The 15,221-nt window shown below is 39.7% G+C and overlaps 1 protein-coding gene across 2 annotated transcripts in view; it reads left to right on the forward strand.

The window, feature by feature from the left end:
* LOC149868273 (uncharacterized) overlaps positions 1 to 8,966 on the forward strand; it is a 205,758-nt gene extending 196,792 nt beyond the window's left edge. For both annotated transcript variants that reach the window (XM_090038323.1, XM_090038324.1), the window contains one exon: positions 7,688 to 8,966. In XM_090038323.1, coding sequence (XP_089894449.1) covers positions 7,688 to 8,160 — 473 coding nt within the window. In that variant the 3' untranslated portion in view covers positions 8,161 to 8,966. The remainder of the gene's footprint in view (positions 1 to 7,687) is intronic.
* Positions 8,967 to 15,221: the final 6,255 nt, after the last annotated feature.

The raw sequence follows: 15,221 nt of genomic DNA on the forward strand, positions 1-15,221 counted from the left end.
GGTGCATGAAATCCCTGGGCACACATGGGGCTCTTGGTCCTGGCTGTGCCTCACACATATCTGTGACCCAGAGTCCTGCAGCTGATGGGGCTCTAGGTACCAGCTGCACGTGGTCTGCACAGCTAGGATCCCCTTCAGTAAAAGGGGCTCCCAGCTGTGAGTGCCTGCTTCTTGCTGATGCAGGGGGTGCCCAGGATTGGGCTCCCCTTACATTGGCAATAAAGCATGATTCAGTCTAATGCCACAATCATGCCTCCTGCTATGCATGTGTGGATCATACATTAGATCCAATCACCTCCCTGTGTAGAGGGGACCTAGTAAGTGCAAACTCAAAAATAGAGTTCGTTCAGATTTATATTGTAATGGTAATGAACTGAAAAATATTAGGCTCTTAATTTTCAAATGGGTTTCTTAAGTCTGTTTTCAACTGTGAGAGCCTTTAAGGAAAGAATAGGGGTTTAATTATTGTAATCTTGAAAGAACTACAAATGAAAAGAAGGAATTAGTCTAGTCCACACACTAATAATGATTTTATATCTGTTTAGACAGAACTCCATATTAACTAGCTACAGATTAAATGATTCCATTTCTGTCCACCAGGTATCTTTCCAACATCACAATCATGTTTGTATGACCACACTAACTACAGTGATTAACTGTATTTGTATCAATGAATTCTAGAAACATCCTGAACCAATGGCCTATTACAGGATAGAACATTTGATAAAACACGGAAACAGCAACCTTGCAGGCTGTTGGACTCTTTTGCAGGCAACTTGGTGGAAAAGCATATAATATGATGGGCCGTAAGATGTTTCAGAAGGTGACAATTTAACAAGGTTTGAAAGAGGATTAGGTGGATTCATGTAGGATAGATCCATTAGTGGGTATTGACCTGCATACCACCAAATTGGGACTTTCTAGGCATCTAAATGCTAGAAGCTGTAAGGGGAGAGGGACAGGAAACGGATCTATTTGGATAGGCCCTGCATAAATGCTCTTCTCCTTGCCGCCTACTGTGTCATTGTGAGAAACAGAAGACAGGGCTAGATGGACCTGTGATCTGACCCAATGTGGCATCTCTTATTTTCTTAATAAAGACTGGTAAAAAAATTAGGAGCGAGTTCCATTGAAAAATACAGTGTATTGAATTGGTATAGAAAGACAGCCAAAGATCATCATAGGTCTCTCTCTAGGACAGAGCACTGTTAGTTGATCTGGGTCACTAATGACATACATCATGATGATATTTAGTGTCAGCCATGCATACCAACTCACAGTACGACCAGGATTTGTGTCCAAAGGCAGATCATTTAATCCCTTTACCTTAGTAAGCTAAGCTGCAAACCTGTGTCCATGCTGGATCTCAGTGAAACAGATTTCACCTGAGCAGAGAGGCTTATGAATAAATAAATTAGAAAAAACATCCACTTTTTCTTCTTAAAGCACAGGGAGAAATAGGAATTACACCATACCATGACTGATCTCTGCAGTACTTATCTTCTTCTCCACTTCAGTTCCTAACAAGGAGGTGTAATAAAGTGGCTTGCTTAGCAGAATCTCATTAATTGGCAGGTCGACTGAATTGATCAAACCCCCAAACTTCCCAGGACAATGCTTGTAGAAGCTGTGCAACTTTGCACACTAGTGTTTTACCACAGGACCATACATTGTTATTCTTAAAAGACCCTGCCAACTGCTCCGTTCCTTTCTTTTTGTAAGACTCTAATATGAATATTTCAATTATTTGAATAAAATGTGGTAAAACCGTATTAAAATAAGTTATTGTTAACCAGGAGTGACTTCCTTTGAATTTGTTAGATATAGCAGCTTCCTTAAAAAAAATAAACTAGGGTAAATCCATATCCTTATTTTTACTGAGCCAATCTGAAGGGCATCAGACAGTTTTTGAGGCCAGTTAGAGTTTGTCTGATTAAAACGGCTAAAGGCCAACAGGACATGGCCTTTTATTTTTTCGTTTATTGTTGTTACTATACTTTTATAGCAGGAGGTAAAGTTAAACGTATATACTTAGTGCCATATGACCACATTTCATAAATGGTAACAGTACTGCTATATAACTGAGGCACAAAGGCTATATTTTGTGAAGGCCCTTGTTGTGAAAACAAAAAGGGTCCGTAATGGTACCTTGTTTTCCAGAACATACTGAAACCATGAATTACTTAGCTGCTAGGAGCCATTGCACTTGTTGGCAGTCAGAAACTTAGATTATGTACAACTTGGTTTAAGAGGAGACCCCTTTGCATGTAGAATTTTGTTTAACATTGAGCATTGCAGAGCTTATCAGGGTGCAGAAATGCCCATGATATAGTCAGCTGTAAGCTTTCTGAGGTTGTGAGATTTCATTATTAATTTCTGCAAATTAGAAATAAATAATGTACTTTTGCACATGTGAAGGGACTGAAAGTTTAACAAACAAGCAACAAAAAACTTTTACTGCAGTTGATCCTGTTTGACTTAAATGGTGAACCCCTCTTTGGGTGCTTTGGCCCATGGAGCAGCCAGGTTACAAGAAGCAAGCAATGGCCCTCACCCCTCCTGTAGGGAGGGAGGAGTGGGGCAGCCAGCAGGGGTGGCACTCAGCCTTGAACTTGAACCCATTGATTCATCAGGAGTAGTACTTTTAATTTTCATAATGGGTCCTAACCTGCCTCTAAAAAATATGCCCCTACAGATTAAGAGATTACTACAGAGATGTATATAATAAATAATAGTACAGCTGGGAGCAGAAATAAAAATAACCTACATTACTGGGGAAGCTGGCTAAAAGTTACTCTTTTATAATAATAATAAAAAAGGTTGGATACCAATATGATTACTGCTGTTTAAAAAAAATACCAAACCCTCAAATCTTAAAAACTGAGGTGTATGTGTATGTTTGAGTTACCATGGGTTAGGATTTGCCATGCAACATGCTATGGTGTTATATTATGTGCTAGCAACAAGAATAGCTTAACCTACACCCGTGTGTTACTTGTATGTTTAATTTAGGCTAAGTACAGACAGTTAAAAGCCCAAGGTTGAATTGATTCAGTCTTCACAGGTAAGTCAGGCTTTGTTGATTGAACAAAGAAACAAGTGAATAGACATTCACTTTTGATTCCAGAAATGCAGCCACATGCCTGCAGTGGCCCAGGCCAGAGGTTGGGGGCACTAGAGCATGCCTCCTTGCTCAGCAGAAGCAAATAGCTTGGGCCAAGGCTAGCCTGCCCACCCTGCGAGCAGGGAGCAGGGGCTGTTTGTGGGGGAGGTGCAAAGCATTGTGGGATGCTGGGGGACTGAGTTGACTTGACTCTGGAGGGGATCTGGAAGAGAGATTCAATAGACTGATTTAACCTAAATCAGTTAAGTCTGATACTACAGCCATCCAGGTTTATCTTAAACTGATTTCAGCCATTTTGAAAGAGGTTTTTGTGCACTCAACTTCTGTTGTGTTACAGATTTGAAGCAGTTTCCATTCTCTTGTACTGTTTTATGTATAATGTCTGTCTCTAGCCTTAGTGATTGTTGCGGAAATGTCCATGAAGCTTCCAAACCAGGAAGGTTTCAGGTTTATTCTCCTTATATCAGTGTTCTGTACTTCCTTTTATCTTTACATTTGTTTTAAGTGGCATCTTATGCTCAAAATATGTTCTGTTAATACTGAAGTGGAAACACCAAACTGGTCTTGCCCATGAATCTGGTTGTAAGTTTTTTCATGTCTGTTGTGTGGGGTGTGACAGGTAGTGAAAATCAGAAACACTGGATGCTTGAAATGTTAAGGTGAAGTGGGAGACTTAATCCAGTCCCAGATTTTGGCCTTTGTCTTTCAGAACAGCTTTCTCTCATTTTCTGTAGCATTTCAGTATTCTTTTGAAGTCTTCCCACAGTTGTGTTCAACTTCAGTCTTGTCAGCCTTATCCAGGATGTAAGAAGACCTTGGCAGAGTGTGCTCAAGATGTAATTTATCAGTATTTCTTACAGCAGTGAGGAATGAGGGAACCTGTTATGCCTGTCACCTCTACTTTCTGACAGTGTCAGTGTTGCTTTGTTCATGTGTATAGTACTTGATTTTATTTGGCCTTCTGTAGTATCTGTATGATTGGTATGGCTGCTGTGCAATGTACTGTAACTGATTGGAAATTAGAACATCTAAACTTTGTTTTCTTTTCACACTAGCATCACTTGCCCTCTTTGGCTTTGTTTCCTATTTCAGAATACTTTAACTATTTTCCTTTGGTATGAGATACAGGTTCTGTTAGAAAACAGTTGTTTGTCAAAAGAAATTCAAATTCACAGGCAAACAGATTTAAAGTAGAAGTGCTTTGTGATCTGACTCTATAAATACAGTGACGTTCACAAGCTCTAATGTTGAGGCAAAATAAGTTAGTCGCCTACTAAATTCACCATCCACATTTGGTCTTGCATAAGGGAGTCTGAAATACTGTTTTCCCTGCTCTGCAGAGTATATGTAGCATAAAAGCCACTGTATCTGCTCTGTGCTACTCAAGGATTAGGATGGATCACTGAGATGATTCTTCTTGGGTAATTTAAGGCAGGTTTCTATTATCAGGGAAGTACAAAGTTGCTGCCTTAGGGATTCTTGACCATGTTAGTCTCATCCTAGAAGTAGAAAAATTCTAGTTCCTTCTTCATTATTAGGCTTGACTAGTTCAAATGACTTCAAGTTAACAGCCAGGCTGTTAGGTGGAGAAAGATATATATATGGTTTAAAAATATTTCGAATTCCAAAATTTTAGGCTAGCAAGGCTTTTTTATTTGCAGAGTGGGTCGAGAATCAGCAACCTGGGTTTCAGGAATGTTGATACGAAGTAGCTAAAAAGCAACCAAGGTGTGGAGGCTATTTGCAGTGTCCGAAGTACAGTGGTACCTCTGCAGTAGTTTAAAAGGTTCCTGTGGGTACATCTACATGAGACGTTTAGGGCAGAATTGCCTAATTAGCTCCAGTTAAATGTTGCAGTGTCTATATATGTGAGGCCTTATTAGGCTGCAGGAAACTAATTAATTAATTCTGCAACAGTTGATACTTGTAAATAAAAGTACTGTCCTGCTCCAGAGTTTGACTAGCTTCACACTGAAGCTCTCTTGTGCCCCAGCCAGCCCCTCCACAGCACATTGAGACTGGTTGGAACAAACCCAAGCTGGCAGGCTGACCCTCTGGGTTGTCACCAGCTGGGGCTGCTCCAACCCAGCCCAGCACGCTGTGGTTCTGAGCATATGTGTAAAAGTGGTGCCCAGCAGTAATGAACTCCAACACAGTTTACACCAGAATTTATTGCTGCACATTACTATGCATGTGTAGATGCACCCAGATGTTAAGAAAGTAGGGGCTGTGATGCAAGAATGGTAGAGAGGTCAGGTGTATGTTAATAGTAAAGCTAAATAGTGTTTATACAAAGCCTTATGTGTTCACACACTCTTAGCACTTTACATGCATTACTTTTCACCCATGTGGAGTACATGCAAGGTATGATTTTATGATTAAAAGTGTCCCAGTTTTATAAATGAGAATATTGAGTAATAGAGAGGGGAAGTGGTTTGTCCCAAGTCAAACAGCCAGATTCAAGAGTCCCTTGTTTCCAGTTTGTTATTCATTTCTGAAGAAATAGTGTAGCCAGGGCTTTTAGGGAAAGAAACTCCATTCATACACCACACACTGTTAGTGAGAGAGGATGGTGTAGGAGCTATGATGCTGCCACCCAAAGTTTTATCATCCTGTGGAAGTTGCATAGGCTTTTAGGCTTTTTGTGAAGCAGAAACAAATCATGGCTCTAGTTTAGAGGCAGATTATAGATATAGATATAATAGATAAACAGCCATGTGAATGCTTGTATTGGTGGGACAGAGTGGTACAGGACATTGTATGCGTAAGCAGGCTGTAATGCAGCTATTATCTCCCCCTTTGTCTTTACCAGTTGTGAAAGAGGGTAAATCCTTATCTGTCTAAGTAGGATGTAGGAAAGAGAGAATTATGGACCTGCCAGAGGCTGCTTGTTAAGTCTCAGCATTATGCAGGGGGGGAAAGAAATGAATAGATTCATTAAAATACACATATTTTGAATAATAAACTTACTGAAAAAGGAAAGTATATTCACTACTCTAGCATACTGATACATTAGTTAGAAACTTTGAATTATGGAGTGTCTAGTCATTTTGATATAGCACAAAATCCAGGATGAAAGTGGAAAAAGTTCTGTACAATTCTGCTAAGTAACACATTGTCTGCTTTTGTACTTGCCTAGAACAACAAAAACCTCAAATCTATGAAGTGGGTAAATTAACATTCCTTATTGGCATTTGGAATTGGACTGATTATGAATAGAAGTGCCATAATCCTAATCTTGTTTTATGCCAGGCATTATTATCATTTGAGTTTAAACCAGAGGTGCTAAACCCACGGTCCTCATCCAGCCCAGATAGCTGTGTCTTCCCCACAAGGCTCCCCATAGGAACATTTGGTGGTGGAGGAACAGTGGCAGCATTGATTTTTGCTCTTCTGATGTCACATTTCTGAAGCTGTGGGAGATTCTTTGGGTGGAGAGCCTGGCCCTGCATTCTAGATTGGGTATGTGGGGCTGGGGTGGCACAGGGCCCAATTTGGGCAGTGCAAGGCAGGATCTGCCTTGAGAAGGCTGAGGGGGGATCTTGTGGCCTGTTATAAACTAGTCAGGGGGGATCAGCAGGCATTGGGGGAGTCACTGTTCCCCCGAGCACCGCCAGGAGTGACCAGGAATAACGGTCACAAGCTGGCAGAGGGTAGATTTAGGTTAGATATCAGGAGGCGCTACTTCACAGTCAGGGCGGCTAGGATCTGGAACCAACTTCCAAGAGAAGTGGTGCTGGCTCCTATCCTGGGGGTTTTTAAGAGGAGGTTAGATGAACACCTTGCTGGGGTCGTTTGAGCCCAGTACTCTTTCCTGCCATGGCAGGGGGTCGGACTAGATGATCTACTCAGGTCCCTTCCGACCCTAGAAACTATGAAACTATCTGGGTGTGAGGGGCTGCGTGGCTTATTCTGAGATACTCATCTGGTCCGTGGGGCCAAAAGGTTGAGAACTACTTGTCTAAACTGTGAAAAATAAGTGATTATTTCCACCATGGCTGCCCAGGTTCTGCATTGCCCTTGATGAAATGTCAAGGTATTTCAGATCTGGTGGTCTGAAGAAACACACAAGCTCATAAAAAATCAGAATTTTACTTGGCTGTTTGGAGGGAAAAAGGCAGGGAAGATATTACCCTTTTTGACCAACTAAATATGAAACTCATGTGTTTATAAGCAGTATCTTATGCTATGGGAGATGGGGATCACATTTTTCTTAAAGTAATTTGTCTGACCAATTTGAGAAAGGTATTCAGGGTTCTTTGACTAGAAGCATGTTGACTGCAGTACGAGGTCACTGTGATTTCCAATAGAATAGGAAACTGTTCTCTGAACATACTGTATTGTCAAGTTTTAGCTTTTCTAGATAATTGATGAACCACAAACTGCAGAGAACCAGGTGATCTACAGCACGAGATTTAAAGCTTTCTTGACACATTCCAAACAGTGTCAAAGCTTCTACTGATTTATACATTCATGTTTTAAAGTGACTACTAGCACTTATAAATCTCCCTCATTGTTCTGGTTGATGTGGAATGTTTGCTCACTGCCCTGTTTTCTCTTAAGGTGATGAGGCCCTGTCAAGGTTTGGAAAAGAGTTCTTCCTGTCTTTGGAGCATTCCCTCAAAGGCTGTGGAGAGCAACGAGATAAAGCAGCCAGTGAAATAGAAGCGTTACAAGCTGAACTGGATCAGGCTTTGGAAAACCTTCGAAGCTTAAGAAAAGAATGGAAAGAGAAGAAAATAGAACCTGGTATTCATTGTACAAAGTCTGTAGGAGACAGCGTAGAAGGAGCAGTTGCAAGTGGCTTTAATAGAACTTTAAAAGACAAGCCAAAGTCAGATTCAACACCTCTTCCTGTTCCACAGAGAGAGAGTCTTTTACCCAAATCAGGGTCTGTGGTGGCAGAAGCATCCATCAATTCAGTTTCTAAGCTGCGGCAGATGAGTCTGGAGGGTTCAGCCTTTCACCATCGGAGAAAGAGTCCCCACAGGAGTAAGAGCATGAAGACCACTATGAGACCACCATGGCAAGATTAGTCATGATTTGCCAGTGATTTATAATTTCATTCCTTCCACATATGATCTGAGGTAGTCTGTAGCTCTTTTAGTAGATACAAGAAACACCAGAAGCCTAATCCTGCATAGTGCTGAGACCTCATTGTGGGTTTGATTCAAAAGTAACTGAAGTCAGTAACCAGACTTCAGTTGATCAAAGTGATCTCTGGATTAAGTCCTTATTCATGCTAGGACATGGCAAGCCAAATGTAGAGGAATAGATTTGGTGTTAACACAGAGTCAGTAGCATTTGAAAAGATAATGCAGATGCCCAGCACATGGACTGTGGTAATATAATGCAGAAGATAAGTGGTATTTCACCATAGATACCCCTTCTATTTGTTTTTATGACAGTCATTCTAGAATGACTAAAATATATATATATTGGACTTGATTTGTTTCTTTACCAAAAGTGCACAGGGCTCTCTGTCAAACTACAACTATCTCACAAATCTTTATACATTTGTTTTTCTTTGACTTGACAACTCTGCTAAAGGAAATCTCTCTAGGTTCCAATGCTTGTGTAAATGATAGACTCGAATGCCCAGGAGTTACTGAACACAGAATGAGAAAAGAATTGCATTTAAAATGTTTACTAAATGGAAATGGTTTTAAAGTTCCCCTATTTACTGAGAGTGACACAGTACATAATTTGGAAAGTATGTGCAGTGTGTCTTACTGTCTTCAAAATTTGACATATATATATTCTTAAATCACTTTTTTGGTTGAAACTCTGGAAATGATAATGTTCTGTATATTCTGATGAATAAAAGATTCAAAGTATGGAACATATTTGTGTTTGAATTCTATTACTGGTTTTTTTTCCTTGTCTCATTATTTAGGTGAATGGGAAGGACCATTGGATTTTGTCTTTCCTAACAGCCTGAATGCTGAAATGACTGCAGATGAGCATACAATGACAAATACATTAGCTTTTGTTATTTCTCTTTGTTCTGCCAAAAGTGAGTTTGTTTTAATGGTTCTGCCAAACACTTTGGGGCAATAGCTCTTAAGTCCCAAATGTGATTAATAGCTGGGAGTAACAGAAAGGACTTTTCTTTTGACTGCCTCTTGGTATCAGTGCAAACTCATCCATTACCTTGTGCTGATTTTCCTGTTTTTGAGAAAGTGCCACCTTTCATAATCTATTCCCTTTGCCCAGATCCAGTTTTGTGAGTGAAAATAAGCCTGCTGTTCAATTTAGGATGTTCAGGATTTGTAGAGTACCTGCTCACTAAAAGACCCTTCCTGTTTTAGAGAAAGAGTAGTTGAAAGCATATTTGCTACAAGTCTCCCATGCTGAGCACATGAGCTAGATAACAGTAGCAATTCACACCAGAGAGGTCAGGAAGGGGAACTGGGGATGTACTGCCTCTGCACCAGGATTGATAATCCAAGACTTTTTTTTTTTTTTTTACTGACAATCTGCAATTTTTTTTTACTGACAAATTGGTTTTTTTTTACTGATGTGTTTTATTGTCAATCAAAAATAAATTGCCTTGGCAACTCTGTATGACTGCAGCAGTGGTTTTAGACTTTGCTGCCCCCACCACAGGAGTTCCACTTCACCCCATACCCTGACACTCCTGATTGTACTTTGCACCACACTGCTCCCGCAACTTGATTCTTGCCAGCCCTGTTCCCCCAGTCCTAGCACATACCCCGACCTATTGCCTTTTCTCTCCCCTCCCCCCCCCCAGCCTGCCAGCCCCCAGCTCTATCCCAGATGGAAGGAACTATGCAGGCTGTAGTGAGACAAAGCCCTGGCCCAGTTCACTCCTGCTGAGACACCAGGTGGTGCTGCTGTACTCTCTCTGTCTAGCATTGACACTTGCCTTAAATATAGTTTCAGGCAACAAATCATGAAATGAACTCAGGACTATATTTACAGATGCAAAATTATTTTTATGCAATTTATGGACGAGTAGTCTTTTATGGACACTTGGCAACCCTACTTTGCACTCAAAAAAAAAAAAATTCCACAGAGTAACTGTATGTCAGGAGCCTTCTTGTGAGGGACATAGAGATAATGAAATTTGCCAGACCCTTTACCCAACCATTTTACTGGGTTTCACTCACTGTTACATTCAGGTGAATACAGACCTCCAAGTGAAACTTTTTGGAAGACTTGGGTTTTCTCTGAAGAATAAGTACACACTATATACACACAGAAAGATATGTCTGCAAAAAGGCCCATTTTACCACCCTGCATCTTGTCAGGACAAGTGCAACCTGTCCCAGGGAAAGTTCTACAGCTGATGCTCATCCTACTGGATTAGTGCAGTGATATGGAATATTGTGTGATAGGTAATTTAAATCAGCTTCAGCAAGGGCCTTGTATCTAGCCTAGCTTTGACAGATGCATTTCATTGTGTTATGGAATACAAGCGGTGAGTTAGTGGGGACACTCCCTTTGTGTCTGCCTTTACTTGTGGTCCTGGATATTACTTTCAACTCTGCAAAATCAAATGACAGCAGTACCTTGATTTCTGCTTTTGAATCCTGTTTTCATCATCAGAAGGCTTCAGAACCATCTTTTATACTAAAGAACACTGAAAAATCTAAAATCTGAGTGACAAGGGAGCTTGGTCACAAAAAGCTTAATTTTAAAACTGCATTCAAAGCTGAATTTGCTTCAGTGGTTTTTGGCAGTGTTGATGTTGCCATGATGCTACAAACAGTCTAGTGGCCATTGGATGGCAACTAATTTTCGTAACTTTCCACTCCTGTAAGTAAATTCAGTCAAAATTATAACAAGTCATGTATGTATGCAAATATCTGACTTGCATGTGCCATTGCTGTAACTGCTGAGTAAGCATGGCATTGCTTCTCTAATTTTGAAAAAGCAAGCTTCAAATCCTCCTGGCTCATGGGGTTTTGTTAGTTTTTTATCTGCAAATTTATTACCTTTGCCCAAAATGATAGTGAATAAGGATAAAGGTCCTGGTGTGAAGCATGAGCTCCCTGTTTGTTCTCTACTTCTAAAGGGAAAAATGAGAAATGGGGCCTGGGGTAGCGAAAAGGCAAAGAAAAGAGAAATGTGAGTACTTATTTGTGAGAGAGATGAAAAGGTTTGAATGGAGGACTGGGGGGGTTGTGAGGTGCCAAACCTCCATCCAAGAAAGCATTTAAGTATGTTCTTAACCTATGGCCTTTGATCAATTAGGTACCTAAAATTTAAGTATGCACTTAAATGCTTTGTTGAATGAGCACAAGAATGATTTCAGGATCCAGCCCTGAAGGAAAGGGATGTGATACCTGCCTTTAGCATGTTTTTCAGTTTGAAATGACCATTAACCAACAAGAAGCTGAAAGTGAGATGAGAAAGAACAGCTTTGAGATGTTTTATTTTATGATGAGAATTGCTTCCTCTCCTTAGCTGCACTTTATCCATTTAAATGAAATTTAATAAAGCCTTGACATTATATGTGAAAGAAACAAATTATATAACTACTTTTCTTTGGGTGCAAGGAACAGGAATGCTATCCATCCAGTAGGGAGGAAAAGGAGAGATTGTTTCCTCTCTCCATTTAAAGAGAGAAAATTTGCAAGGCATCTGTGTACTTTGCTAAGGATATATTTACACTAGGAGTGTTTTACCCGTGTAAGAATACTCTATTGGCAAAGCTCTGGTACTGTAGGATAATGCTCTACCAGTAAATACCGGTGCACTGTAGAGAGTGGTTTTAATATTTTGATACAAAGGAAACTAGATATACTAGTGAAACTGTTGTTTGGCTTGCAAAGCAGCATCTGTCTTAAGGCTTCTGCTACCCCAGCTATGTCAGTCTTGGTCATCTTGCCTCTCCAAGCAGTTTCCTCCCTTTTCCTCCCCCTTCTCTACCCTTTGCATACCAATTACTGCCTTTCTATTTAGCAGCCATGCTTCCTGCAGTCCCTTGAACTGATGGAATAAGCCCTCTGCTTACAAAAATTTATGCAGTGCATCTCTGATTTAGTTTGTAAAGTCTGCAAATGTATCCTGCTTTATGCCAGTCTTGCCTCTGAACACCCCTGGCATAGATTTGTTGGCAGAAGTGTGTACTATCAACACAGCTGAGGTCTTTGGTAAAGAAGAAACAGAGAAATGTGGCTTGCAGCAGAAGATTCAATTATCTTGTGTACAAGAGAGGGGAAAACCAGGTGTACAACAGATGAAAAAATAAAAAGCTCAAATTTCCTCTCTCTGATTGTAGATCTCATCACTGATTCCTTTGTATTTTTGGCCTCAGAAGGTGGTGACTGCAGCAGGACTCAGCAGGGCAGGGAATCCTGGCACAAATGACAGTGTGATTTGTCACCGATTCATTTTTAAGGTGATTTTGGCTTTGCTTCCCAGCAGATGTAGGGCTGAAATTCATTAGAATATTTGAAGTAGATTCTTCTGTCAGCTCTCGGGGTGGGGGGGGGAAGAGAAGGAATGGAGTCACCATGCCAGCAGCTCTCACTTAATTTCTAAAAAGATTTGATCCCCTAAATTCTGTTCGTTAGCTGTGAATAATTTATGAGACTCATTTATTCTGTGCTTTCTCATGTAAATAGCCATCCGCCCACTGTTTCCTCTCAATTGCATTTTAACTAGGTTATTCTTGTTTTTTTCTAATTTATTGAACTAGCATGGAATATATTTATATAAAAATTAGCCGTTTAACTACTTCCTTGATGAAAAACATAGCTGCTGTAATTTCATTAGGAGTTTTAATCAGAGGGAAAAAGAATGACCTTTTAAAAAGAAATGGAGCTAGTTTCATATTCCTTGGTGTCTTTGTAAGGTTACAAATCATTGTGATTTAATTAAGCCACGTATTGAAAACATGTGTTTGATCATGAAGTATTTATTTTATTATAACCTTAAGAGCATGATTAATAAATTAATTTACAAAGCGCAAAGATTGTTTTCTTTGAAAATATTCCATCTGCAAAGACTTGCATCCATTTTACAATGAAACAAACTGTATGTTGCTCTTGAATCATACATTTTCTTTGAAGCTAGTCCAAAAATGATATGCACGGGTACAGGGATTCCAGCCTTATGGAAATTCATTGTAATTACATTCTAACAACCACCTTGCACCCACAATTCTGACTCATGTGAAGATTGCTCTTTGATAAGACCAAAATGCTTTTCAAGGGGAAATGATCTTTTGTTAACCCCTTTACTGCTTTCTCTGTTTAGGGCTATGTTCGGGCTTATGGTATCTGTAGCTAGTGCTACGTAGCCAGAAGGAACAGGCCTGGTTCTTTGTTTAAAGTACAGTATATGGTCACCGTGGCTGTTCTGTGCCAGTCTGTTAGCATACATGTCCTGTGCCAATTCCATGTTTATTTCTGGCCAGAGTTCAAGTGGCTTGTTTCCTGTATGAAAGCCATGGCTGAGCTTAATTCCACAAAGAAGAACTGCTTGTGATGAGGCATGAGTGAATAACTGGCCTCTTGTTACAACAGATGTAATGCTATCCTTAAGTAGATCTATTGTGTCTGGATACTGCAGTACTGGGAGCATTAGAAAAATATAAAGATATTGAAGGGCAGTATGTGCTGCTGAGATTTAAACAAGGTCCTCCCTCAGGTAAACTCTGCCTCAGTCAGAGTATATTATGATGTGATCTGAGCAAAGTTTTCTCCATTTAAAAATCTGCTGTTCCCTTCTTTTTCCCCCACTGAAACATTTATAATTTCTATACCACTCTTTCTCTCCTGTTCCAGTATCAATACATACTTAGTACATGGTGGTATCCCCATGGTAATCTGGGGGCCCAAGCTAGGGCTGTGTGCATACCAGTAGCTGAGTTTTTTCAGCGAGTTGGCATTTGAAAGATCAAATGAAAATTCTGGCAAAACCAGGCTTTTGACAGTTTTGCCAAAATTCTTAATTCCAATTTGCAAAATTCAGTTTTCAAGCATTTTTACATTCTCTTAAAAAAATTGAAGAAAGTTTTGAAACGGTTAGTTTTGGAACTTAATTTGAATCTCAGACTTTGAAACATTTCAAAAGCGAGACCATAAATATATCTGAACTATCATAAATATAACTGCAGTATCCAAGGTGGTTATCATATAGGCCCTAGAAAAGGGCCAAGTATGTTCCTACAGTTCTAGATGGATTTCATATCATCTGACTGTAAATGTGAAACTTTTCATTTGCTTTAATTTGCATTTTGAATTTAGTTTCCTAGAGGAACTTTAAAAGAATAAAGCAATTTTTTTCAGCCAAAAGACACCTATCATTAATTAGCATTATTGACCAATGCTTATATTTTGCAAGTTTATATCTGTGGGTGGGCCTGCTTCCTTTACTTCAAAGACTTTTTACAGAAGTGGGATTCTGCCCTTGCAGTTCTCTTGCAGCTTTAAGCAGTGTAAATTGTCCAACTTTTCTGTCATTTTCCAGCCTCTCCCTTCATGCTCTTTTGTTAATGTGTTATAGTTTGAACTGATCCATGATTTTTAGATTGGTTAAAACTGCTTTAAGGCTGTAGATAATTGTAAATGGTGAGTATAGATTTTTTTAAAGGGTATTGTTTCTGTAACTCAAACATGGCTCAATGGATTATGCTCATTTTTTCCAGAAATATTAACCTTCAGCCAAGGCACAGCATGGAAAATTTTAGTCCAAAGGGTCAATGTTTTAGAGAATTATGGGCGTGTGAAAAACAGTGGGGGTTAGGGTGAAATCTAAATGGAAATATTTATTAACTTTAATTGCGGTGGTCACTACCACCACCTGCTATAATAAATAAATGTTCATTGTAACCCTTTTTCGTAAAGAGCATTAATCAAAGACAGACTAGTGTGTTTACAAAATATAGTGGTATACCTCATTCTTAAAAGCTAGTAATCTTAATTAACGACAATAATGCTGATGAAACTGACAAATGAATGAACATCACCTGCCAATGAGTTTTAGCAAGACTATTCACAACCTTGTTGGGTGTCTGGTTTTATAATGTGATTTCTCTGCAGTGCTAATGTCAGCACTTCAGAGGTGTGCGCCTGCTACATAAAGGGAAGCATTAGAGTTACATTTTTCTCCAGGAGTTAGT

Source organism: Crocodylus siamensis, chromosome 3, assembly GCF_052110815.1.
Source record: "Crocodylus siamensis isolate JL-2025a chromosome 3, ASM5211081v1, whole genome shotgun sequence".
NCBI classification, from domain to species: Eukaryota; Metazoa; Chordata; order Crocodylia; family Crocodylidae; genus Crocodylus; species Crocodylus siamensis.